Here is a 27,866-nt window from a genome sequence, read left to right on the forward strand (position 1 = left end):
AATGCCATGCACGTATCTCACCTCTGGAGGTATTTGTTGAGAACTCACAATGGGGAAGTCGTTGGGTTTGATGTTGAAGATTTGGTGATGAACAAGACATGGCCCTTGGCTTCAAGCAGCTGCAATCCACAGGGAGGAGACAAGCCATGAAGTGTGAATTAATAAAGGAGCAAAGGAATAGTAGTGGTGTGGATGTTCTGCAGCAGGGGGTGCAACGTAGGAGCAGAGTCATGGCAAACACTCTGCTGGCAAAGGAGGCAGATGGCAGCTCACAGGAGGCCCTGGTCAGTTTGGACTGGTGCTGTAGGCAATGTGAGTCATCAGGCTTTTGAGCATGGGAGTGACATCAGCAGGACAAAGTATCTTGCCTTAACGGAGCTAGCTCTGGCCCAGTGGAGAGTCACAGAGAAGATCAAAGGGCCTGTGGAGGGAGAGGGGAGAGTGGGGACTCTTCGGCCTGGGGAGATGATCAAAGCCTGGGAGGGGCATGAGGACTATTCACCACTTTCTGCCACTGGTTTGAGGGGGCCAGGGACAGGGCTGGTCCGTCAAATCAAAGAGGGTGTTTCTTTGTTCAGTGCCCATCAGGAAAGGTGAGTGAGTGTTCCGCGTGGGCACACACACACAAATAAACTCATTTATATTACTTCTGACCACCCAGAGGCTGGAAATGGGGAGTAGATCACTATCAAAGAGGCTCTGGTAGAGGCCTGAGTGACTGTCATACCAGAAGGCTGAGGGGCACCACAGTGTCTGGGGTGTCCCTTAGTCATTCACTTCCTGAGGGCCTGCTTTGGGCCTGGTGCTACAGTAGGCTCTGAGCCCAGAGCCATGAGCAGACATTCCCTTGTCTTATAATGTCATAGCCCTGACACCTGCTGAATTGTCCCTGCCCCGGTGAGGGTTTACTCAGGCAGGGTCTGCTTCCCCTACTAGACAAGACGGGAACTTGGGTATCTTTTTCACCATTGTATTCCTAGCACCCAGATGAGTCCCTGGCATGTACTAGATGTTCAGTACATATTTGTTGAGTGAATGAATGAAGGTCCCTCATCCTCAAACAGCTCATGATCTAGGGGGAAAGTCAGAGAAGACAACCTACATCAAGTATAAAGCTGAGCTGATGCTGTGATGAAAAGGTCCACACAGGAGGCAGTGGGAGCGTAGAGGAGACCCCTGATTCAGCCTTGTTTCCCAGAAGAGATTTTTTTATGCTTTCACTGAGCCATGGTGGCCAAAGTAAAAGTTTGCCAAGTGAACAGAGCAGAGAAGGAATGCCACTGGGAGCAAACAAAAGGGGCAAAAGCTCAGAAATGAGAGGTCATGGCGTGTCCAGTAACTACAGGTCATTTGGTGTTGATGGAGCACAGGTGGCTATAGGTGAGACTGGAGAGACGGATCAGGATCTGATCATGAAGGACCTTGAAGGTCATTTATAGCGTTTGAACTTTATTCTGAAGGCAATGGGAAGGCATTAAAGGACTTTGTGTCCATTGGAATTCTTTTGGTTGCAAGTAAAAGAAAAAACTTTAAGTGACTTTAACAAGAACAAAAAGGGGATGGGGAGTTATTAGATCATAAAAATGACAAGTCCTGGGAAAGCTTCAGGCACAGTTAGATCCAGGACTTAAACAACATCACCAGGTTAGGGGTTATATCTCCCTTTTCTAGGCTCTGCTTCCTTTAAGCTGGTCCCCATTCTTCCAGTGGTGGCTACTGGGAACCCTAACTCACATCACAGTGGAGCCAAAGTGAGAGTCCCTTTTCCTTAGCTCAAGCAGAAGTCCCAGAACAGTCTCTCTGCTCCTGACTGATCTGATTTTGGTCATGTGCCTATCTCTAAACCAATCGCTGGGGCCAAGGATGTGGACTGTGCTGGCAGATCACATGATACACCCACAGGTCCAGGTGAAACACTCAGGTTGGCTCGCCCAAAGCTGCTGCTGCCCGAGGGAGGAGAGGAGCTAGGTGGCAAAATAAATGCATGATGCAATCAGACCTGTGTTTTAGTAAGTAAATTAGAAGGTAAGAATGGAGACTAGCTAACCAGGCTGAGCCAAACAACAAAATAACAAAGGACCACCCCAGAGGGGAATTTCTTGTTGAAGTTCTTAGGACATAGCCTCCCGGCCCTGACCTACAGCCCCTTTCACTGCTGATCACCTTCAGGCCTGGAACACCCAGTCCTGCCTGTGACAAAGTTCCCTCACAGGGTGTCTGTTTTAGTTTCCTAGCGCTGCTTTCAAGAACACAAATGTATTTTCTCATGGTTCAGATTAAAGTCCAAATTCAGTGTGTGGATCCAGAGGGAGGTCCTTCTTTGTCTATTTCAGCTTCTACCCCGCCCCAAAAAAGGAAAGAAAACCCGTTGCCGTTGAGCCAGCTCCGACTCATAATGACCCTATAACCCAAAAACCAAACCTGTCGTCATCAAGTTGATTCCGACTCATAGCGACCCTATAGGACTGAGTACAACTGCCCCATAGAGTTTCCAAGGAGCACCTGATGGATTCAAACTGCCAGCCTTCTGGTTAGCAGCCAAGCTTATAACCACTGCACCACCAGGGCTCCATTTCAGCTTCTAGTAGCCAGCAATCCTTGGCATTCCTGGGCTTGTAGATTCATCTGCCTCCATCATGGTCAGATAGTGTCCCTATATCTGCGTGCCTCTGTGTCTAAGCCACTCTTTATGACTCAAAAGTGATTAGGTTTAGGATGCACCCTACACTGACATGGCCTCATTAACATAACAAAGAAAATGTTATTTCCATAGGTATAGGGGTTAGGATTCTAACATATATTTTGAGGGACACAATTCAGTACACAGCAGTGCCCTAGAAAGGTCACTCAAACTCTGGGCCAGTTACCTTGAAGCTGCAGATTCAGGAGCAGCTTCTAGAAGTCCACCCAATGCCCCTCTGGGGATTTAGCCACCTTCAGAGACACCAAGCTGGGTTCAAATGCTGATCCCACTGCTTCTCGGCTGTGTTACCCTGAGCAAGGCTCTTCACCTCTCTGAGTCTGAATATCCCTGTCTAGAAGGTAGAGGTAATGACATGTAAGGTCATGGAGGCGCTGCTGTGGGAACGGAATCAGATAAAGATTATGAATCACTTACGGCAGTGAGAGGTTCAGTAAATGAAAACTCCTTCCTCTTTAGCCCTTTTAGCTTTTCCCTGACTTCATCTTCCCAAGACCTCTTCAACCCCTTGTTTGTTTGCCAAATAAAAAGGGAGTTTTTTTTTTTTTTTTGCCTGAGAGAAACAACTGGAGGTTGAGTAGCACAGAGCAGTCCTTTTTAGATTTGTGGGTGGAAAATTCCTCCTGTTCTTGGGCCTGGAATCTAAGCCCCCTCTGGACACCCCTCAGGTGGTTCCCACTTGAGGACATGACATTCCAGCCCTTTGTGTGCTGGGGAGGAAGAGAGGAAGCGGAAAAAGGTGAAGAAGTAAAAGAAATATCTCCCGCATTTTCCTCTAAGCTTATGTTCTTTTCTCTCTCATTCCAACTTAAACAAGCTCAGGGAAATCATAAGGCAGAACTCTTTGACCAAGAAAGTTGTAAAAGGAGGCTTGGTCTGATGTCAACACTCCCCCAAACTCCAGAAGAGAATAGCCTGCCTTGCTCAGATGTTAGAGAGAGAGCAGGAATTAATGCTTGCTGAGGCTGGGCCCCCGTTTCCTAAGCATGGTTTTATCTGAGCCTCACAACCACCCCAGGAGGTAGGAATCATGCCCCCATTTCACTGAGGAGAAAACTGAGTCTCAGAGAAAAGTTACTCACCCAGGTCACATAGTCAGGAAGGGGCAGATAGCTGAGACTTAAACCCATGTATCTACATGGACAGAGTCCCTGGGTGGTGCAAACAGTTAAAGTGCTTGGCTGCTAACCAAAAGGTTGAAGGTTCTAATCCACCCAGAGGCACCTCCAAAGAAAGTCCCAGCAGCCTACTTCTGACAAATCAGCCATTGAGAACCTTATGTCAGGACTTTATTCTGACACACATGGGAGCATCATGAGTTGGGGGTCGACTCTGTGACCAACTAGCCTACATGGCCGATACAGCCCAAGCTCTCTTCTCCTCCATGGCACCTCTGAGATGATTCAGGAGGCCCCAGAACCCTCATGTGGCCACCCCTGCCCCATCCCTGCCTTGGGCTTCCAATCCCATCTGGCTGGCAAGCTGTGTGTATGTGTTCCTCCTCCTCAGAGCTCCCTCTTCACTAAGACAGGACTTAGCGTGTTGTATTATCATCAGCTGTTTGCAGGCATCTCTCCCCCGCTCACTTGCATCTGAATGCTTCCAGTCACAGAGTCTCAGAGAGGAAAGGATCTTGAGAGTGTGAATCGGCCCATGTGTTCTTTCTCCCGGTGGAGTATTTGCATCTCTGGTTGTGGAATAAGAGGGGGAAGAGAAACTCAGAAACTTCTTAGACACCTTTGTCTGCCTAGGAGAGTATCTGGTTGGTCGTAGGCTCCCGATACGTGTGTGACAAATGAATAAATAAATGAAAAACATCTACCACGTAGGGTTGCTGTGCAACCAGAGGGGCTGACATCTGTAGCATCCCTGGAACAATGTTTGGCATGATGGAGATATTTAAAAATGTACAGCTGTATGCTGAGCTATAACTGGGAAAGGATGCTTACTCAGGAGTAAGGAGATTCATTAACTTGCTGTGTGACCTTGAGAAAGTCCCTTTCCCTTTCTGAGCCTCTGTTTCCCCATCTGTAAATTGAGGCCACTGGGTTAGATAGCCAGAAAGGTATCTTTCCATTGCTGACTTTTTAATGCATGTGGCATCTCCTCCCTTCACTCCACCCCTCCGCCAAACACACACACACACACACCATGAATCTCCCATCTCCAAAATAGCATTCACTGCCCCCAGCTGCTCTCTCTCTTTCATTTCCTTGACCAGAGGCCCTATGTGCTTATTAACCTCTGTTGTCCATGTTCCTCAGATATCCCTGCTTTACTAAAGCAGCAATAACATCCCCTCGCATTCATTTTATCAAAGAGCAAGATCTGCTTCGTGGGCCAGAGTGTGCTGATCTCATATGGAAAAGAGAAGTCATTTCTAGCTCACTCACATAAAACTCATATAAGCTCCGGGTTCTGCCGGCTGCCTTCTCACCAATATGGAAACGCATCCATCTCCGAGAATGTAGGTGACACCGGGGAGGCAGCCCTTCCAGGGACAGGGAGGAAAAGCCCACCATTCCACATTCTCAGCAGCAAGGCTGAGAAACAAAAAGTCATACTCCAGGGTCACCCCGAACTCCACAGTTCTAGACATTAAGAGTCAGAGAATTTAAGATTCTAACATTGTGAGCAAATGTGTGTAACTAATGGATTCTAAGCTTCTACTGACACTAAAATATTCCGTGATTCTGTGGTTCAGTTTTCCTGCAAGACTCAAAAACAAAACCAAACCAGTTGCCGTGGAGTCAGTTCTGACTCGTAGTGGCCTCCTGTGTGTCAGAGTAAAGCTGTGCTCCATCGGGTTTTCAATGGCTGATTTCCCGGAAGTAGATCACCAGGCCTTTCTTCTGAGGTATCTCTAGGTGGACTTGAAGCTCCAACCTTTAGGTTAGCAGCTGAGTGTGGTAGCCATATGCACCATCCAGGGACACCTTCTATAAGCCTAGGGCCTAGAATTACATGATTCTCAGATTTTATTGACCCAAGGCAAGAGTTTTCCAACTAGTGGGTATGTCTGAATCATCTGGGGAGCTTGGTGAAAGACACAGATTCCTGGGCTCCAATCTCAGACAAATTGATTCCATTCATGTGGGATGAGGCCCTAAAATCTGCATTTTAACAAGTCCCCCAGCCCAGTGGTTCTGAGTAGGAGTGGACCACATAGTGTCGTAGATAGCCTGTAATTCTAGATTCTGTGGTTCTAAAATGGCCTTTTGCTTATGATTCTAGGATTCTGAAACTCTATTATTCTGTTTCAATGTGCATAGGAGAGGATTCTGAAATGCAAAGACTATCTTACTGAGCATGGGTTTCACAGGTAGGGGGAGGAGAAAAGGGACCAAGTGTCACAGGGTAGAGGGGTGCCAAGGAAGGGGAGCCTCTTAAGGGCACAAAAAACAAACTTTGATCTGCACCAATTGAGCCTGAGCAAGTCCAGAGCTAGGACTCAGAAATGAGGGGGTTGGGCTGGGTGTATTGGCTGGATCTAGGGTGACATGCCCATCTGGGTTGACCAGCAAAGATTTCCTGGTGGATATATCCCCAAGAGTTGGAAGGACTGAGGTTGGAGGAGGGGAGGTAGCAGTCATGGGGGAGAACTTAAAAAAGAACCATAGGCAAGAGAGGCAAGCTGTATCACCACAAAGCCTGCGACGGATGGTGGGGGACTGCAGACTGGTGTGGCAGACATGAAAATGTGAGGTTTCAGGAAAGCTCTAGATGAAAGGGTGCTGACTGTGTGGGGATATCCCAGGGTACAAACTGTGGGCTGCAAGAGGACTGCTTTGACGTGCTAATGAATGCCTGGATCTGGGAGGGTAGGAATGGGATGAAGGGCGGCAGAGGACTTCTGAAAAAGCTGGTGGGTGAATGCTGGGCTGGGGAGGGGATCGGAATCAGGGCTTTGGAGGAGAGGGAGGCTCTCTGGGAATTTCCACACAGATCTATGCACCTCTAATGAGTCAGGGTTCAGATACTGAACCTGTGACCCACCTTCTGAGAAACAAAAGTGGAGAGTGAAGGGCCCTGGAGTTTCTGCAGCTTCCCAGTTGGGGTAAGGGCCAGAGATTGAGTTGCTAAGGGCCTTGCTGGTGGAGAAAGAATGGAAAAGGTGCAGTCAGTCACTGTCAGTGACACAATATGTCTGTATGCCTGCTGACACACTCCTGGCTGCTCACCACACAATGACCGTGACATGTGTGCCAGTCCATTGTGACACGCTTACTTTTGCACCCTCACCACTGATGGAAACACATTGCTGCACCATTTCATACTGAAGGTAACCCCCTACCCCTGTGTCACCCCTCATTGACAGCAACACTTAGACAGACACCATGACATACACATGGTGACATGTCCCCAGAGCCTTTGAGTCTGGCGTGGCCTATGTAAATGGCATCCTCTGGGGCTGCAAAAATGTCCCTGGGTGGCGTGAATGGTTTGCACTCTACTACTAACCTAAAGGTTCAAGCCCACCCAGCAACACAGTGGAAGAAAGGCCTGGCAATCTGCTTCCATGAAGATCACAGAAAACCCTATGAAGCAGTTCTATTCTATAACACATAGAGTCACCATGAGTTAGAATCAACTCGATGGCAACAGATTTTGGGGGGGGGGGCAGGGGCTGTACAATGTACAGCCTGCACAGCTGTATATGTGGTGCCCTTGCCTTATACCCAAACCATCACACAATGCTGTTGACATAGTCCACTCTTACCTAGCTCCACACCATTACACACTCATGATAAACTCACACCGGAACCAGTTCACATGGGGAGTGCTATGCCACTACACACAGGGAGTCACATGGTGACAGCTCCACACCTGTCCTACTGCACAGGGACAATGACACATAAGCAGGGGTGTTCTCCACACAAATGCTGTCACACACTGGTGGACATGCACACAAGTGCACCACTGCACACTGATGGGTTTGCCTTCCCACCATATTATTCCATGTTGAAGGCGACACACTGCGACCCCCCACATCACACCCTGACAGTGATGTACAGATGTGGACACCCTGGCCATTGTCCGTGACAAGGGTGAAGGCACTCATCAGATGAGCAAGGTGGCCCAGAGCCCTTCCCCAAGCACCACCCCCACAGTTCTGTTTCTGCCTCTGGCACTTGGCCACCAGCTTAAACCAAGACCAACTCTGCCCCTGCAGGCTCAAGCTAGAATGGCAGGATGTGGAACCAGCTGTCTCCCTGTGCCCACCAGCCTAACACCTAGCTGAGGTGAGGCCCAGCCAGCATGCCCAAAATCAGGGGTGGTGCCTGGCCCCTGCTAGATGCCTCCCTCCTCTCCCACCTGGCACCCAGAGTGCCCTTTGGAATAAGGCCATTGCAGGGAAGAAACAGGCTGGTCCTTGGACAAGCACCCTATGTGAGCCATTCCCACTGATCACTGCATTTATGGTCTGTGACAGTTGTCATTCCTCACACATTGTTCCTTGAGCCTCAAACAAAGGACTGTCATTAGCTCTGTTGATTGGCTTCCCAGTGAACATTCACGGCATGTATCATTTTAAAAACCTGTCCAAATCCAGCCCCCTCCCCCAGCCCACAGGGCTCATAAATAAAAGTGGAGACTTGGCAGCAGCCGGGAAGACCCTTTAAGCAGAACCACATCCAGATTTTACCAGATGACTCTTAGAAGCTGTCTACAGAGCAGGCTCAGCGAGGACCCGAGGCTGGGCCTGTCTGCGCTCACACTCGCTCACGCTCACTTGCAGTGGGCTGGACTAAGAATGCAGAAGATGAAGAAAATGCTGACAGCCTACATGACATGAGGACCCCGATCTGGGTGTGAATTCATGGCAGGGTTTTTTTTTTTTTCCTTTTTAGTGACAAACTAGAGAACAGGGAAGACTATAAATGTCAATGTAAAAAAATATCTGCAGAGCAAAAGTCACATTTCCATAGGCTGTAGGATGTGTCAGAAGAGAAGCTGCCCAGTGTGGTGGAAGGACCACGGAGCACAGTGTTGGGTAGTCCTGAGCTGGGCCCTGGGTCCTGCCTAAGGCTTGCTTTCTTTTTCTGGTCCTCAGCTTGCCCATCTTTGAAATAGGGCCTCATGTGAACTAAGTGAGAAAATGTGTTTTCTATAAATCATCCACATTAGCATACTAGACATAATAGAAGCTTGGCTGTTTGCTAGGATTTGTAGTATTCTGTTCATTAGGAAATACTTAGAGTATTTAACAACTTTTCTGCAGTACTAAGTAATAACGGAGTATTTGGAAGCAATGTCTAGGCTAGTAATACTGAAGAGGGAGCAAATACTCATCTCTCCACTAACTTTCTTCTATAGGGAGAATCAATGGGTAAAGTCTCATGATTTACCCTTCATCGTCCAATAGGACAAAGTCACCAAAATTTGATCTGAGCTGTCTGTCCTTCTTCTACTCACCAATAAGATTTTCTGTAGCTAGACATGATTCATGTCAGCCCACACAATTTTTTATAGTCTCATAGAAGCACGGGTTCAAAAGGGGTTTTAGGTGTCACCTGGTCATTCTCCTAGCCAACCTTCCAGGAGGAAAACTCACAGCCTCAAGTGAAGCAGTTCATGGTATGGCTGGACAGCTCCAATTAATAGAAGGTTCTTTCTTCATAGAGCTTATGTCTGCCTCCCTTTACTTCTCCCTCATTGCCCTAACTGCTTCCAGCAATGGTAAAAAGAACAGTACTCCTCTTTCCATGAGATGATCATATTCATTCAACAAGCACTCCCTCGGCACTTACTTTGCCAGGCGCCATGCTAAGTGCTGGAATTACAAATCAAGCAAGATTTACCAGCCCTTCAAGGGCTAATGTCTCCTCCTGTCCTCTCCTTCAGGTTAACATTCCCCAAATCCTTCGACCTTCCCTCATTTGACCTGATTTCCATATGTCCCCCACCCCCACTCACCAAACCACTCTTCTCTCTTCTAAACATACGGGTGCATGTCAAAGACAATCTTAAAGTCTGGTGCGCAGAACTGAGCTCAGTATTTTCCTCAAGGCAAAGTTGGAATTTTAGCCCAGCTTGATCAACATGCACGTCCAAAACAATGCCAGTTGTGGAAAAACCCCAATCATAACTAGAGTGCTGCCAGCCAGGTCCCGTTCACTGAGCCTCTGTTCTCAGAGAACAAGGAGAGAGGAGGGAGAGAGGAGGACTGTGGTTCTTGAAATGACAAAATGTCAGATCTCCCTGCCCAGAGCTACCCTCAGGCATTAGTGACAAGTCTAAGTCACTAGACTCAAACAACCTCCCCTTACCCCCTCCCTGTAGTGTCTGCCTAAGGAAAGGGTAGAAAAATAAAAAATAAGCCTGTTGATGGTCCAACACAGTACTAAACAAAGACCCCAGTCATAAAAGAGGGGTCTTCCCTGTATATAGCCCCATAGCCTGTACAGAGAGAAGAAAGACAAACTTCAGAAGATAACGAAGGTGTGTTCACCAGGTGAGAAGGGGAAGACCCCCAGTGGCCTCTGACTTTTGGGAGGCCCCCACTTTGAGACTCTCTGCTGTGACTATGTGTAAAGGAACAGTCCCCTTTATTAGAAGAAAAACCACCCCCTTCCTCTCCCAGGTCCTGCCCTCCTGCAGCTCTTGCTGTTCCTTCCTTGGAAGGAAGCCATCCCCTTACAAAGCAGAAGTCATCTCCACTCTGACATAACCTTGATTGATGCATAAACTCCTGCAAATCTTTCAAAGACCTGGTGCAAGGCCCCTCCCCTCTGAAGCCATTTTCCTACACATCAGGCTGGATTAAAGGAAGCATTTTAAAGCCAAAAGATGGCCGGCAGGATGGAGAGGCTCATTAAGAGGGAGCAAAAAAAAAAAAAAAAAAGAGGAGTATGAGGAAAAACCGGGGTTGGAGGAAGGTGTTGCCCTACCTCTTGGAAGTCCCTTTTATTCTCTGGACATAGGAGGAAAAGAAATGACCTTTTAGAATAAACTTTGCCAAAGGGATTCTTTATTCTTCATAGGACATCAAATCTAGAGGGACTGGTGAGCGTCTCGCCTCTCTTTCCACTGCAATTGGCAGCAGATTTCTCCCTGGGGGGGGGATGGGGTGCCTGACCCCTTATGGGGGCTGTATCTGCAGTGATCATCAAAGCTTCCTGAGTGCCCATATGACCAGGCACCACGCTGAGGGGATGCAAAGACGATCTGCCTACGGTCCCATCCTAGAGGGACTCACTGGCAAGAGACAAGCAAACAGATGGAACAGGAGTGTGTTTAGGGGAGGTGGGACCCCCACAGAGTGTGTGACCAACTCTGCCTGGAGTAATCAAGATGGGCTTTTCTGAGGAGGCGACCTTTGAGTACTGCTTTAAAGAACCTTTCTTCCATCCCCTGCTCCCCACTACCCCTTAGCAATTTGAAGTAACAAGCTTCTGGCCCTGGGAATTGTGGCCAGGAAGACGTGGCTGCAGGGGAATTACGAGGCCATATCTGAGAGGGGGATGGGGAGGGCTATAGCAAAGGAGGAGGAAGGGAGTGGAAAGAGAAAAGGGAGGGAGGGAGGGAGGGTAGGAAAGGGAGAGGGGGAAACGGAGAGGGAGGGGGAGGGAGGGAAACAGGAGAGAGAGAGAGAGATTTGAATTTCCCTTCTGGAAGGGGAGCAGTAGCACGTCAGGGCCCGGCTGAGGGGCGTGATTGGAGGGCGCCTTCAGCAGCCGCCCGCGGCAGTAGCCGGGGCCCCAGCTCGCCTGGCGGAGTTACACGAGGCGGCGGCAGGAGCTGGAATAGCAGAAGGAACGGCCTCGCTGGGTCGGGCCGGAGTCCTGCAGTAGCTCAGACCAGACGGTTGCGGGGACCGCCAGGTCGGTGCTGGCCGAGGGCCGGGAGGGCGGAGCCGGGCTGTGGGCAACAGGGTCCCGGCTCTCGCCTCGAGGCCGCAGGGCAGCCCGGGAGCTGGGGTGTCCGGCTTTCTTGGGGACTGCTTCCCGGGACTGCTCGGGCGCGCGAAAGAGGGGCTGCGCGGTAGCGGCGGGGGGCCTCCCGGACGCTCTTTCGTGGTGCTGAAAGGACAGCTCCCACGAGGGGGAACCGAGCAAGCGGAGGGAAGGGAGTGAAAAAAGGGAAACTGGGAAGGAGGCGAGGGCCCCGGAGCCAAAGAGCCTGGGGCAGAAGCCCGGAGCAGCGGCGGGAGTCTCAAGTATGAACCTAGAGAACAACTTCCAGCTCGCGGGTGGGGGTGGGGGAACGTCGATTTACTTCGGGCCATTGCTAGCCCGGAACCCGCAAGGGACCTCTTCACCCAGAGCAGGGAGCCGCCCGCGAGAGGTGCAGTTCGGGCTCTGGGAGTGAGTCAGAGGGCGGTGGCAGGAAGGCGGACAGACCGAAGGTGGAGGGGAGGAGAACCTAAACCTTAGCGTCGCTGGGGTGGGGGCCAAGGAGACTATTTGTCCTCCTTCCCGGAGAACCCAAGGTTTGGCAACACAAGTTCGCTGCCTGGGGTCAGAAAGAACGTCCAAGTCTCCACACTGTTCCCCGCCACCAGCCGCTCTCTGCCCACTTCCCCAGTAAAGTTTTAGACCAGGTCGGTTCTTGGGATTGGAACTGTGTGTGTCGGGGCAAGGGGAGCTCTCAGTGGCTAGTCGGGAGCTGCAGGGCAGAGCTGCTGGGTGTATCGGACTCCGCGGGGGACTGGGAGAGGGGCGCCGGTTCCCTGTCCACTCTTCTGACTGTGGCACGAGAAGCCCCCCCACTTCCGCTTTTACAGCCGAAGCCGGTTCCCCACGTCCTCCCACTCACCCACTCCTAACCCCTTCCCCTCCCCCAGTGTTTCGCCCTTCCTGGGGTGGGGGTAGGGGGCTGTTGGAAGGGGGTAGAGGAACATGTCCTGCCTCCGCCGCCGCTATCCGGGTGGGGTTCCCTGCAAAAAGCAAATCTGTGTGTAATTGAATTGCGGTGAATAGAGCCCGAACTTGAGCCACAAAAACAGAAAAACAACCACAAGGGCAAACACTGCAGGTGCCTGAGTCTGCTGGTCAGATGGCGGGGCCCAGTCCCCAAGGCCGCCTGGGGCTCAGGCTGCCAAGCCGGTGCAGGTGTCTCCGCTGCCTTCTTAATGGGACGGCCTGGGAGGGAGTCGGGGAGGAGAAGCTGAAGATGCGCCCTGAATCCCGGGCGTGCCGGTGGCGCGGAAACCCGGTGCTGCAGCACTATCGCCCCCCCCCCAACTCGTGTCTCCCCTCCCCCAGTCCAGCATACCTCCCCCCGCCCCCCACCATCACCACCCTGCCCGCGCAGGGATGGACCAAGGCTTCCTGCAGAACTGCTGAGGAGCTCCTCCTGGCGGCCTGGCCAAAATCCTCAACCGCACACAACCTGAGGGACCTCAGCACTCCTACAGGCATATGGCAAAATACCTACACACAGCCTAGCCTGCACACAGCTCACACAGACTCACACGATGTCGGAGTTCAGAGTTAGACGTGCTGCATAGTATTTTGAACGTGCACACTCTCACATACTCACTGGTGCACAACACTTAAATTTAATCTGGCAAATATGGTCTGAGAATCTACCATGTACCGGGAGAGGTAGTGGACTTGGGGACAGGAGAAATGAGCAAGACACAGGCCCTGCCCTCAGAGGAGCTCAGAGGTGGCAGAGAAAGCACTTAGCTCCACCGATAGTGTACAAGCTGGAGGCAGGCAAGGCTGCCATAGAAAGTGCCCCGGGGGTCTCAGAGGAGGAAGACATCATCACACCTAGCAAGGAGATGGTGAAAATTTCAGAGAAGGAGTGATGTTTAAGAGGGATCTTAGAAAATTAATGCTGCCACTGATGATGATGATGATGATAGGTAACGTGTGTCAAGCACCTAAGGAGCCCTGGTGGCACAACAGTTAAGTACTCAACTGCTAACCAAAGGGCTGGCTGTTTAAATCCACCCAACTGCTTTCTGGGACAAAGACCTGTCTATCTGCTCCCATAAAAATAACAGCTTAGAAAACCCTATGAGGTGGTTCTACTCTGTCACATGGGGTTGCTATGAGTCGGAATCCACTCAATGGCAAACAACAACATTAAGCACCTACTATGTGCCAAATGCTAGGCTGAGCACTTTATTTGCATTACCTTATTCAGTTCTCACAAAAAGCCTTGGACATAGGTGTTATTGTTTCCATTTTACAGAGGAGAAAAGATTAAAGTCACTTTCTCAAGATCACTTAGTAAGTGGTAGAGCCAGGATTTGAACTTAGAGTTGGGGTTAAAGGGTTCTAAGGCTGTGAGAATAGCATGAACAGATGCCTAGGGGTGTTTGGCAAGAATGTGTGGTGGTGTTTAGCTGAAGCAGAGCCACATGTAAGGGCTGAGGGACGAGTGGCAAGGCAGGTGAGTGCTAGACTGTGCAGGACTGAAGGTCAGGGCAAGGACTCCGGTCGTTTAATGAGGCCATGGGGAGCCATGCAGGGTGTGTTTGCATGAGCAGATCTGCCCTTTACGAAGATTAATCGGACGGCCATGTAGAGGATGGATGAGAGCTGGGGAAGGGACACAGAGGTTATACACAAATCCAGAGCCTTGAGGCCCTGACCAAGGCATTAGCAGCAATGGGAGAGGAAGGTGTGGATGCAGGAAGTATTGTTAAGCTACCATCTCCAGACTTCTCCCCCACTAAGCCCCCTCAGTTGTAACTCACCAATCCCTTGTGTCCAGTGTCTGGCTCCCCAGTGGACTGAATGTTGTGAGAACAAGTGCTGGAACTCCCTTGTTCCTAGTCACAGACCCAGCAGCCTGGCACAGAGTAGGTGTTCAGAATGTATTTGCAGAGTGAGTGAATGAATGAATGAAGAATTCACTGGCTCTGGAGTTCTGACTTGAGACAATTGGCCTTCGAGGCAGGACGGAGGAAAAGATGCTTGTGTGGGAGGCAAGGATGAGACTGCTCTTTGGACAGACTGGATTTGAGAAGATCCGTGTGACAACACCCAGCAGCGAGTTTGAATTGTGGTCTTGCAGATTTAGATCACCTCCCCTGGAATTCCAGATATTAGAATTGCCAGATGTATAATACGAGTAGGTAACACTGATAAAGAGATACATGTTATTGAAAAAATGAATAAGGAATGAAACGTGTCAAATATGATGGGGAAGATTAGAAAAAGATCAAAATAAAACTAATGAAAAATGTTTTAATGTGCAGGTTTGGGGAGAGAGAGAGATCTGTGGCTAAAGCAGGGCACCAGACCAATAGGGGTAGATGAGATTCCCAAGGGAGGCAGCGGAGGAGGGAGAGGAGTGGGAGGGGGAGCAGGGGAGAGACTGGTTGGGGAACACATACATTTCAAGGGGAAGGAATGGAGTCAGCAAATGGGGATAGAGTAAACCTGTCTGAGAAGCAGAATGAAGACCATAAGAGTGCTGTGTCGTGGAATTCAAGAGGAGGTGCAGGAAAAAAAGTGGAGGTGTCATCGGCAGCATCTAATGTTGCCAAGAGATGGAGGAGGAGGAAGGCTGTGCACACCGCAGGCTCTGGCGTTAGGTGACCTCCGGCGGTTCTGCTAGGGCAGTCTCAGTGGCCAGGCAGGGGCAGCGGGCAGATTCCAGAGTGGTAGGGCTTGGCTGAGAGTGGAGAAGTGGAGACTCCTCCATCACGACCTTAGAGGGCAGAGATTAAGAGAAAGGCAGGGCCCAGGGGAGGATGTGGAGAAGGGGGAGGCTAAAATGGACCTGTGGAGAAGAGACTGAAGATGTGTGGAAGATGGAGTGATGAATGGATCAAGAAGGAGGTCTAAGGAGAGATGGCAGATAGACTGGCTCTGGCTGGAAAAAGGGAACCCTCTTCCTTGGGAACTAGGAAGAGAGCTGGTAGCAAGAACTCACATTAGCTTGCATTCATCATTTTGATAATGATAACAGCCACCCTTTACTGAGCCCATCATGTACCCAACATATTCCATAGATTATTTCTAATCTTTCAAAATAGTGTTATAATCCTCACTTTATAAAGTAACTGGAGATCCAGAAAGGTTAAGTCAATTACTTACTATCACACAACAAAAAAAGTGGCAGATTTGGGACCCAAGTCAGGTGTGCCTGACCCCTGGCCCCATACCCCTTCCACTGCACCACCTGGACTGGGAGGGAAGTCACCTGCTGAGAGTGATAGGTTGGAGGAGGTTGGGCCTTGAGAAACCGGTGATTGGTTCGGAGAGTCTGGACAGGCAGATGGGAGATTGCTTAGCGGCTGAGAGGGCAATTGCACAGCAGGACTTTAGGGTGGACCCAAGAAGCTGAGCTAAAAAATCCCAGCAGGTTAAGAGTACAAGCCACCTAGAATGAGAAGAATTTGAGCATGAAGAAGACTCAGCCCTTGGGTACTAGGGGGGAGGAGGGTGAAGTGAGAACCTGCTGAATGAATGCATGAAAGCAGAGGAGTCTGGAGAAGGAGATGGTTTGGTGATAGATGGCACGTTGAGTTTGAGAGGCACCCGTGGGATATGCAGGGGCAGGTGTCCTGGAGGAAGGTGACTGCATTTACTACCCACTGCTGTCAAGTAGATTCCAACTGACAGCAACGCCATAGGGTTTCCAAAGCTGTAATCTCTACAGAAGCAGACTGCCACATCTTTCTCCCATGGAGCCACTGCTGGTTTCAAACCACCGACCTTTTGGTTAGCAGTCGATTGCTTTAACCACTGCACCACCAGGGCTCCTATAATGTATTTATTAACTTATTTATTGCCTATTTCCCTACACACACACACACACACACACACACACACACACACACACCAGAATGTAATCTGCATGAAGGCAAGATTTTGTATTGTTCACTGTTATATCCCAAGTGCCTAACACATTGTCTGGCCATGTAGTGGGTGCTCAGCTACTACCTGGTGAATGAATATAGGGCTCCAGAGCCCAGAAGAGAGGTCTGGGTGTCATCTGTGAATGTGGTTAGTAAAGCCCTCAGGATGGATGAGCTTCCCCAGGAAACAGTTGGAGAGGAAAAAGGGCTGGGGCAGGGGCTAAGGTCAGAGGCCTTGGGGAACAAGCCTATTTAAGAAAGAGGAAGAAAAGAGGAGCCAGTAAAGGAAACAGAGAGAAAGAGAAAAGACAGCAGCTGAAGATGGGGGGAGAGGAAAGAACTGAGTCACAGAACCAAGGGAGGAGGGGGACTTCAGGACAGAGTGGGGGGGGGGCGGTCAGCAGTTCCACTGCTGCAGGACTCCGCAAGCAGAAGCACTGGAAAGGGTCTAAAAGATCATGCCACCCAGGCAAGAGACCTGCCAGAGTCACTTAGGAGGTTAAGGGTAGGACTGGAATGAAAGCCCAGGTGTTCTTTCGACCAATTTGAAGCATCTCAAATTAGAGTCCTACGTCCTCCACCACCACCTGGAATTCCTTGAGCTCCATGTAAACAGAGTAGGAATCCAGTGGGCTCCTGAAATCATTTGATTACTAAATTGTTCCTTTCCTGTTCTTAAAAATGCCGTCTTTTCACAATATCTTCAATCAAATGAAAACACCTGATTGGTGGAGCTGAGCAACCTTCAAGCTCAGAATTCTGGGTCATATTGGGTTCTCTTACATTTCCTGGAAAGCCTTGTTCCTTTTTGGTCTGTCCCCATAAATATGTATTGAGCGATGGCTAATATTTTATGAGTGCCTCCTACACACCAGGCATTTGATCAATATCTTCTCTTCTTCACAAGGACACACGGGTGGCCTTAACACTCCTCCATTTTGCAAGGAACACACAGGTACGCACAGCCAGTAAGCACTGACACCAGGGTTTCAAACCACGTGTGTCTAATGCCAAAGTCTTCAAGGATTTTTTTTTCTTCCCACAACCTATCAGGTGGTCTGATCATAAAGAAGTCCTCAAACAAGCTCTTGGGCACCATATTAAAGAAAAATCTCAGTCTGCCGATATGTTTTCTCATTTTGAAAGAAATGAAGAAAATTAATCATCAATGAACAGCCAGCAACCTTGAACTCAACCTGGTTGTAGTATCTGGCCTGGCTTCTCTGCCATTTCCCAAGATCCCTTGTTTTTCCTAAAACCAAAAACCATCAAGTTGATTCTGGCTCATAACGATTCCATGTGTTACAGACTAGAACTGCTCTGTAAGGTCTTCTTGGCTGTAATCTTTACGGAAGCATGTTGCCAGGCCTTTCTTCCATGGCACTTCTGGGTGAGTTTGAATCACCAACTTTTAGGGTAGTAGCCAAGCATACACCCATGGATTTTTTGTTCTTCCTAGCAAGTCATAAAGACCTCAAGGCTCTCTAGGATGCAAGGCCTTGGGGAGTATGCCTGGCCTCAGCTGACCATCAACTTATGGCACTCTTTGGATAGCTCATGGATGTTCCTATTCACACCCGAAAAGGTATCTGTGGTGGCTCTGCCCATTAACGGAGCCCTGGTGGTGCAGCAGTTAACAGCTTGGCTGCTAACCAAAAGGTCAGCTGTTCAAATCCACCAGTTGCTTCTTGGAAACCCTATGGGACAGTTCTACTCTGTCCTATAGGGTTGCCATGAGTTGGAATCCACTCAAAAGCAACAGGTTTGGTGGCACAGTGGTTAAAGCACTCAGCTGCTAACCTAAAGGTCAGAAGTTCAAACCCACCAGCTGCTTTTTGGGGGGAAAAAATGTGGCAGTCTGCTTCCCTAAAGATTTACAGCCTTGGAAACCCTATAGGGCAATTCTGTTCTGTCCTATAGGGTCACTATGAGTCAGAGTTGACTCCAGGGAAGTGGGTTTAGTTTGGTTTTTTGGTTGCCCGTTAAAGAAATACTGAAACCGTATGGTTAAAATATAAAGGCCTATAGGAGTTAGAGCACCAGGGTTCAAATTCTCTGGGGTGTGAGGGGAATGTGGGAAGAAGAAGGCCAAGGATAGAGGTTCCAGACTCTCCACCCCTCCCCGCTACTGTAACCACTGCAATAGTTCCCCTTTTGCATATTAATTTCCTGTTAAGATTTTATTTGGAGAAATTCTTCTAAGGCAAGAAAATAACAATAAAAACTATAATAAAAAGTCGGTGATTTAGGGAGAGGGAAAGGAGGACTAACATTAGCTGAGCATCTCTAAGGCCCTGTGCTAGGTACTTTCAAAGCCCTAAGCCTCCAAAAGATTTGAATGCCTCTAACACCCCCGCCATGTGTAATTCAAAATAAAAATCAATATTAAGACATAAAACACAGAACTTTCATGTATGCTGCAATAAAAGTAACTTATGTCTCCATTGGTCTAATTTCAAAAGTCTGGATATGTTCACTGAAACTGAATTGTTATTTTTTTCACCTGCCTCTGACTTGCTGGGGCCCTAAGCACATGGTCTTTGGATGGATCCAGCGGCCGTCACAGGCCCAAGCTGGAATTCTCTCCCATCTTTGCAGTAGCCCTGGGAATAGAGACACTGCTATTTCTGTTTTATAGAGGAGGAAACTGGGGCTCAGGGAAGTGAAGGAACTTGCTGAAGGTCACATTGCAAATAAGGACCGAGGGTGGTATTAGAACCCAGCTCTGTCTGGTTCCAGATTCCAGGCTCTTTCCAATATTCCTGGCTTCAAATTAGAACAATATGGTTAAGATGAAGATTGTAAACTAGGTATTAGGAGCTCTTTTGGCAACACATAGGTGTATGGCACAACAAAAAATAAAGCAAAACAAACTCATCACCAGTTGAGTTGATTCTGACTCATGGTGGCCCCATGTGTGAAAACAGAGCTGCTCCATCAGGTTTTCTTGGTTGTAATCTTTATGGAAGCAAATTGCCAGGCCTTTCTTCTGTGGTGCCGCTGTGAGTTCCAACTGCCAATCTTTCAGTTAGTAGTTGAGCACAAACCCTTTGCACCACCCAGGGACCCATGGCACATAACAACTGCTCAGAAAATAGCCCTTTTCCTTTCACCTGGGTACCAGGGAGCCTCAGACTGATGGTCTCCTCGTTCTGAACCAGGGTTAGGTCATTGTCTGCCTAATTCCACAGCCCTGCCTGTCCAGAGGCCTATGCCATCTGACCCCCAACTCCTCTTTTGCAGGTTGGCATATCTCCCAGAGCCAGGCCTGCCGAAAGTGCTGCATGCGAATTCAACCGTGGGCTAGCGCACACTAAGTGGAACCAACAGCATGGACTTCGTCATGAAACAGGCCCTCGGAGGTGAAGCCCGCACCAGAGGGTGGTCCCCACTCAAGAGGGAGGGGATCTCAGGGCTCCGGGGCCCTCTACCCCTTCCCAGGCCCCTGCTACCGGGCTGACCCTGCCCTCTCCGCTTCTACCTCACCTCTGCAGGGGCCACCAAAGACATGGGGAAAATGCTGGGAGGTGAGGAGGAAAAGGACCCGGATGCGCAGAAGAAAGAAGAGGAACGGCAGGAGGCACTTCGACAGCAGGAGGAGGAGCGTAAGGCCAAGCATGCGCGCATGGAGGCAGAGCGTGAGAAGGTCCGGCAGCAGATCCGAGACAAGGTCAGCAAGGCGAGAGCGTCGGTGTGAGGGGTCAAATGCATATGGTCCCAAAACCCCAGCCCAGGCTTCTCTGAATCCCAGCTCTCACCTTAAATCTAGCTCCCTCTGAGCCTCACTCTTCCCATCAGAAAAGTGGGTATGACAGAACACCTCCCTCAGAGGATTGCTGCTGTTGTTAGTTGCCGTCCAGTCATTTCGGACTCATGGCGACCACATGTGTTACAGAGTAGAAGGGCACCATAGGGTTTTCTTGGCTGTAATCTTAATGGAAACTGATCACAGGCCTTTTCTTTTGCGGTACCACTGGCCGAGTTCGAACCACCAGCCTTTAGGTTAGCAGTCAAGCACAAACCAAAGGATCATTATAGAGATTAAACCAAGAGAAAACACTAGTAAATGCCCGATAATGTTTGCTGCCATGGGTCCACAGGCTCCTACCCGAAACCCTTGGGGCCCAGTAGGTTTGGAATTCAGAATATAGGAATTTTAGGCAAATACCAGAGTGCTCTGAACACCTGTTACTGTTATATATCACTCCCAGTAGGGCTGCACGCTATGGCCAAACAGTTCCATGTGTGTCTGGTCACATCGCAGCAGTAACATGATCTCCTACCAGTTCAGGGCAGGTTTCCCCACTACAATTTGCCTCCAAACATGTGAGAAAACTTTCAGTGTTTAGATCTTTGGGGATTTTAAAATAGCAGATAAGTTGTCATGGGCACAGTGTTTCACTTACTGAGCAGGAATGGAAGATGAGGCACAATTCCAAAAGGAAGGCATCCTTGTCCCCATTTTATAGATGAGGAAACTGAGGCTCAGGTTTTTTTTTTTCAATGAGTTTGCATGGCCCTGTTCATACTGGGCCTCTCCCCTCTCCCTCCCCAGTATGGGCTGAAGAAAAAGGAGGAGAAAGAGGCTGAGGAGAAGGCGGCCCTGGAGCAGCCATGCGAGGGGAGCCTGACCCGGCCCAAGAAAGCCATCCCAGCGGGCTGTGGAGACGAAGAGGAGGAGGAGGAGGAGAGCATCCTGGACACGGTGCTCAAATACCTGCCCGGACCACTGCAGGACATGTTCAAGAAGTAACCGGCCTCCTGTCCCATCCCCACCCCACTTGTTCCTTTTTTTGTTGTTCTTTCTTTTCTTTTTTATTCAGTTCAGTCTCAGTTCTGAAGGGGAAAACCTCAGTTGGCCTCTGCCCCCCTTCCCTGGCCAGGGGCTCCTCCCCCTCAGCACTTCCTCCAACTCTCTTCATCCTAGTATATCCGGCCTCATCCAACTCCCAAGTAGCTTGAGAAAGGGAAGACAGCTTTTTCCCCAGCAAGGGGTACTGAACCCAGGCCTGAAGACACTGGAGGCCCCTTCAGGAGGCCCAGGGTCTATCCTGGTGTGGTAACCCCTCCCCATAAATTCCTTCATGCTCCCCACTGCCAGGAGGACCATTGTCCCCAGCCAGCCAAAGTAATGACACATTCCAGCCCTGCCCAGCATGCTGACCTTTGGCCTCTGACCCCCAGGGGGCCTCGAGGTCAGGGCAGGGGTGCTGAGTGGCCTGGCCCTGAAGAAGGGAGTTGGGGTAAGCCTGCTCCATAAGGGCACAGCCTGGGAGGCCCCGCTGACTTCCGACCAGGCTGGGGTCTGGGCAGGAGGCTGGGACTCTCCTTCCCTCCCCCTGGTGGCACCCAGCCTAGGAGCACCCTCCCAGGCTCTCCCAGAGAGCCATAGCCCTGGCCAAGCCAGTCCCTCCAATGGATCCTCTTTGGACTTTAGCTCATCTGTGGAGGGGGCCCCAGACTAGAGCATCCTCTTGTTCCCTCCAACCCCACGTAGGTCCTGGGACCCACTGCCAGTCTGGGCCCAGCTTGCCCAGCCAAGGGGCTGCCCAGGACCCCCAGAAAACACTTGGAGCCATCGGGCAGCAATGGCCTATGCCATGGGGACCCCCCATTGGTGCGGCCAGGCTGCCCCCATTCCTATCCACCCCCTCCCCTACCCTGTCCCATCCATGTGCTTTCAGGCCTATGGGCCCCCGGAGGACCTTCTCGGCCAAAGCCCCAAACCCTTGGGGAGAAGCCAGTTCCTACTGGCAGAAGGCATCTGTCCATCCATGTCATTGCCAAGAACAAACTCTCCTCTGGGATGTCTGGGATCTAGATGACATTCCCCCACCCCAAAATTGTCAAGGCTCCTGCTCAGTCAGTTGTGTGAGAACTGGGGGGCATGGATCAAACGTGCCGGGAGAGTGTGTGCCCTTACTTGCCTGAGACTGCATCAGCGATTATGTGTAGCCAAAGATCGTGTGTACGTGTGTATGTTAGAGTGCGTGTGTATTAAGGTTGTGTGTGTCAGTGATCATATCCGTGTGTTGGAGATTGTGTGTGTGTGCAGGTTGGAGGTGGTGTGCACATGAGTTGAAAGTGTGTTCTGTGTATATTAGCCATCTCATGTGTGTCAGAGATTGCCTGTGTTAGCTTGTATATGTGTGTGTCAGGAGTAATGGGTGTGTGTGTTGGAGGGAGTTGTCAGATGTGTTCAGGCTGTTGCATGCACGGGTGTGGGTCTGAAAAGGCAGCCGTGTGCAGGGACATGTGTTGGGGAGCAGGAACATGAGAGCCCTCTCCCAGCCCCAAGACCATCGCTCTCAGATGGCCATATCTAAGAGGAGACTTTGTCATTGGCCTAGAGTTGTCCCTCCCTTGGGGGTTCCTGCCTGAGGTCCTCAGAAGTCCACTGGGACGGGCCCAGGCAGTGCCCCAGGAAGCCATGCTGGGCCCCAACAGGGCCTATTCCAATAGCAGGGGCCAGGGAGGGGGTGACTTGCCTGCCCCCTGAGCCCCTGCCCTATTGGCCCCAGTTTGCATCCTGCAGGTTTTCCATTTTAGTGGATTTATGCTTTTATTTCAGAGAGACGTGTGTCTTCTCTGTCCGTTTCCAATAGTTAAAGCCATATCAGTTAGATTGCAATACTTTAAAGACGAGACAAAACAATCCATATGTTTAGGGAACCAGAAAAGTCCCCTGGTCCGTCCCTTCTCTGGGGAGCAGGGCCTTGGTGGCTCTGGCTCCCTGGACTTGCCCGCCTCCTCTGCCCCCTCCCCTTGTGCCCTGTGTCTGGCCCCCTAAGGGGCCTGTGTCTGTGCCTGTGTCTGTGATGGGGGAGCCACCTCGACCCCTCTTGTTTGCTTGTCTGTTTGTGTCTGCTATCCTGGGCAGGATGGTCATTCTTGAAAGCCCTGGGGTCCCAGGGCAGAAACAGGCAGGGGCCAGTGCAGCGGGCCCCAGGCCTCCCCACACTCTGTGCATGAGCCCTGCCTGAAAACTGGAGAGGATCCCAAGTGTTCAGAGAGGCTTGCACACCTCTCAGGTGACTCCAGGGCACAGAGTGCAGATGGGCAGTGAAGATGGAGGACCTGGGAGTTCCACATCACAAGAAGCCTAGCCATGCAAGGTATCTGAAGTGGACCCGAGGCACCCCAGACCCTCAGAGGGCATCCCTGGTGGTCTCTACAGCCCCGCCAGCCCCCAGAGTGGGCTCAGAGCTTCTCAAACCCCCTCCCCCTGCCCTGTGCCCTCCGGGCTGGCTGGCTTAGTCTAGGAGCACGTCCCGGACTCCTCCAGATACCCCCCATCTGCTCCTGAGCAGCAGGCCTTGAGGTCTTCCTTGAGAGGGGAGTGTCTGCTGGGGCATACCTGGCTCCAACCCCTGCTAGGTGATGACCCTCAAGTCTGGGGAGACAAGATGACTGTCATTCTGAACACAGGCCTGACTGTGGAGAGAAGCTGACTTGTGGCCCAGATAGGGGGATAGAAGGATCAATCCTTTGCACGTGGGTGGAAACAGAATGAGCTGCAAGGGAGGGAATGTGTCCCCTCCTTTAGTGTGCAGGTGTGGAGGTGGGGGGAAGAAGACCCCACCATGCTGTGTGTCTCAGAATTCACCCCCAGAAAGGAGGAAAAGAGCTGCAGAAATCCCTCTGGATCTGCCCGTGCTGGGTGCTGGCGATGGGCCAGGGTTTCCAAGAGTGGGTGTCCCTCCTCCCCAGGTCCAGAAGCTCCTGGAAGGTGTCCTTAACTGCAAAACTGTTTGGGGTGCACCTCCAAAGGAAGCAGGGAATGAGACACTCTTCCAGATGTGTGTGTGAGAGAGTCAGGTGAAGGGAGAGAGAGACAGAGAAAGTGACAGAGATGGAGAGACAGAGAACAGAAGTGTTTCTACCCAGGACTCTCCCAGGCAGGGCAGCTGATGGACAAAGCAGCTTCCCCCAAGGCTTGTGGCTAGAGTAGGGTGGGTTGGACTTCCCAGCCCCAAGAGTCCCGGCACCCACCTGTCAGGGTTGCCCACCTGGCGATCTTTCTAGGATCCCACAGGACCTGGCTGCACAGGGAGGCTGGGGACCACACTAGCTCAGAGAAGGGAACGTTTCCCAGGCCTGAGGACATGCTTCCCACCAAATGTCCCCACTTGGGAAGAGTCCACCCTCTTCCCTGGGGAGAGAATGGGAAATCTCGTGCTGGCCCTGGTGGGTGTACCAGTGAGATGCTGTGAGGACGATCATCCTACTCGCAGGGGACTCCCTTCCCCACATTTGCTGTGTACTTGTTGCTCTGCTTCCTTTAAATGTGTCAGTGCCTGGGGGGAGGGGAGGGGCACCCTTCATGCCCCCCTGAACCTGACCAAAAGCCATGGCTGTTGCTCCCCCCTTTGTATGACGCAAATGCTAAGTACAGGTGTACAAAACCAACCATGACAAAGAAAAAACCTTGTACAGCAGCTCTTCGGTCTGTCTGTCCTCTTCTGTCCTTCTACACAACAAGAGCTAGATGGGAGGCACCCACTCACCAGTGGGGGTGGGAGACACCCACTCACCAAGGGAGGGGCAGCACACAGAGCTCAAGAGGCCCCAGAAAATCTTCAGTTTTACCCTCTTTTCTGGCCCCAACACTGTGGAAACTACCCCAGAGATCAACCAAGGCCAGAGTCCAGGGTACTCCATCCTCCTGCCCTCCAGACCACATCTCTGACTACCCACCCCAGCTCCTTGGGGTATGGCACTCTGAGATAAGGCCGAGTCACATGGGGGGCAGAGGTATGTCAGGCGTTCATTCCACAGACATTGGTGGGGCACCAACTCTGGGCCAGGCTGGTGCAGGGCCTAGGAACCCAGACACTTCCCTGGCTCTGATGATGAGTCAGGGCCAGGCCAGAACCTTCCTCCAGCCCGCTTCCCCCATTGCCTTTCCTTGCCTTAAGTTAGGCCTCCCCTTCTCTCCTCCCCTTCTTTTTGCTTGGCTGGGCACCCCACACACTGTCTCCCAGCCTCTATGTCTTCCCTTCCCCCATCCTCTCCCCAACACCCCTACCCTCACCCAGAAGACTTATCTAAAACGCAAACAGAACCAAGCCACTCCCCCACCCAACACTGTTCAATGGCTTCCCATAGGATAACGTCAAAATGGTCAGAAAAGTCCTGCGTGATATGACCCCAACCTGCTAGCTAGGTCAGATCCTCACCCAGTTCTGTGCTGCCAGCACACCAAGCCACACCCCCTGCCCCCCCCCCGCCCCATTGCCCAAACATGCTGATTCGTGTTTGCATACTCAGTCCCCTCTGCCTGGAATGCACGGTACCCTTCCCCTCCCTGGTGCACTCTGACACCTCTAACATCTCAAGACCCAGCTCCAGTGTCACCTCCTCTGAGACAACCACCCTGATTCATGATGCCCATGTCTGAGTGCTCAGATAGGCTCTGCTGCCCAGCAGAGTAACCCTGAGCAAGCTACTTAGCCCCTCGGAGCGTTCCCCTAGCAAGCAGAATGGGATCATAATCATTGCTCTGACCTCCGCAGATGCGGGAGGGCTAAATGGGCTCCTGCGCACACACTGTTAGCACTGCGTGCTGAGCAGTCAGTGGATGGCACTTTGCAAATTCTATTGTAATTTATGCCATACTGCCTGTCTCCCTCTTGAGCCTGGGAACTGTAAGGATAGGGCTGGCTGTGCCCTGTGGCCTCCCTGAAACTCAGCCCACCGCCAGGTCCACTGTGGATGCTCAGGAACCCCAGTACTGACTCAGGGCCCAGGCAATCAATCTCTGTCCCATCTATGTGGTGATTACAGTCATTTTCCCTTTAGCTCCCTGCACTTACTGGATAACAGGCAAAGGGTGCAGAATCTGATCTCTCCCTTTTCTATGCCCTGACACCCCTCGGGCCTGTTCTCCCAGATCTGCCTATGATCCTGGGCTTGGGCACTGTGAGTAGCAGAGCCCCTGGACTCTCTGATCAGAGGAAGTTTGCATGCAGCAGGAGACTAATCAGTTATCTATTGCTACATAACAAATTGCCACAAACTTAGCTGCTTAAAATAATGCACATTTATTATCTCATAGTTTCTGTGGGCCAGGAGCCCACCCATGGTTTTGCTGGGTCCTCTGCTACAGGGCCTCTCACGAGGCTGCAATTAAGGTTCAGGCCAGGACTGGGGTCTCATCTGAAGGCTCAACTGAGGAAGATCTGCTTCCAAGCTCTGTGGTAGTTGGCCAGATTCGGCTCCTGTTGGACTAAGAGCCTCAGTTATTTGCTAGCTGTTGACTGGAGGCTGCCCTCAGTTCCTTGCCACATGGGCCTCTCCAAAGGGCAGCTCACAACATGCCAGCTGGCTTCAGAGTGAGCAAGCCAAGAAGGCAACAAAGAGAGTCAATAAAGGAAAAAGCAAGATGGAAGCCACAATCTTATGTTGCCTAATCATGAAAGTGACATCACATCACCTTTGCCATCTTCTATTGGTTAGAAGAAGTCACAGGTCCTGCCCACACTTACAGGGAGAGGATTACAGAAAGGTGTGAATTCTGGGATGGGGGGGCGGGTCATCAGGATCATCTTAAAGCCTGCCCACCACAAAGGCTGAAAGGCAAAACTCCCCCATCCCTACATAGCAACTGGGATTGAGCAGAGCCTCAGAGCAGCCAGAGCCCCAAACCTCTTCAGCCACAGGGTCCCAGGTGGTGGGAGAAGGGTCCCAGAGCTGGGCCAGTGGCCAGTGGCAGACTTCCCAGGGATTCTGCAAATCTAAGGTCATTCTTTTCCAAGGGCGGAGATTGGAGACAGAACACGAGGGCTTCAGTTCTCCTTCCAGCACCCAGGCACTGTCCTCCCAAGACCCAAGTCCCTCCTCAGTAATCAACCCAACCCAGACACTCAGATGCTTCTCCTCTGCTCTCCTTTCCACTCAGCGGCATCCACAAATATCAGCCTATTCCCAATGTGCCCTGTAGCCGATCAGTAAATATCAGCATCCTCTCACTTTTAGTCCTGAAGGTCTTCTCCTAAGAGCCTGAATAAGTAAATAAATTGCGCCTCCTCTGTGCTTAGTACCAAGAATACAAATCACTCAGTCCCTTCCATCCCAGCATTTACCTGCTAATGGAGGAGACAGGCCAGCAGACCGGCTGCCCACCATAACATGTACAGTGATATGGGTAAACTCAGGGAGCTTAGGGAAGGCTCCCTGGAGGAGGTGACATCTGATGTGTCTTAAGGGAAAAGGAGGAGTCCATCTGGTGGGGGAGGAGGGCATTCCAGGCAGAGGAGGTAGCGTGAGCAAAGACTCAGAAGAGGGAAAAGAAATCCCCCATCTGGAGGGAGTGAGAAGGGGAGGCAGGGGACATCTGCAGGTACTTATTGAGGGCTCAGTGAAAGGCTGAGAGGCTGGGGACATTAAAAAGGGTGC

The 27,866-nt window shown here is 50.9% G+C and overlaps 1 protein-coding gene across 1 annotated transcript; it reads left to right on the forward strand.

Annotated features, from left to right (window-relative positions):
* Positions 1–19,800: 19,800 nt before the first annotated feature.
* Positions 19,801–21,222, forward strand: CPLX2 (complexin 2). Its single transcript, XM_003404672.4, has 3 exons — positions 19,801–19,831; positions 19,964–20,139; positions 21,025–21,222. The coding sequence occupies exons 1-3, from the start codon at positions 19,801–19,803 to the stop codon at positions 21,220–21,222; spliced, it is 405 nt and encodes a 134-aa protein (XP_003404720.1).
* The last annotated feature ends 6,644 nt before the right edge of the window (positions 21,223–27,866 follow it).

Source organism: Loxodonta africana, chromosome 2 (assembly GCF_030014295.1).
Source record: "Loxodonta africana isolate mLoxAfr1 chromosome 2, mLoxAfr1.hap2, whole genome shotgun sequence".
Lineage (NCBI taxonomy): Eukaryota > Metazoa > Chordata > Mammalia > Proboscidea > Elephantidae > Loxodonta > Loxodonta africana.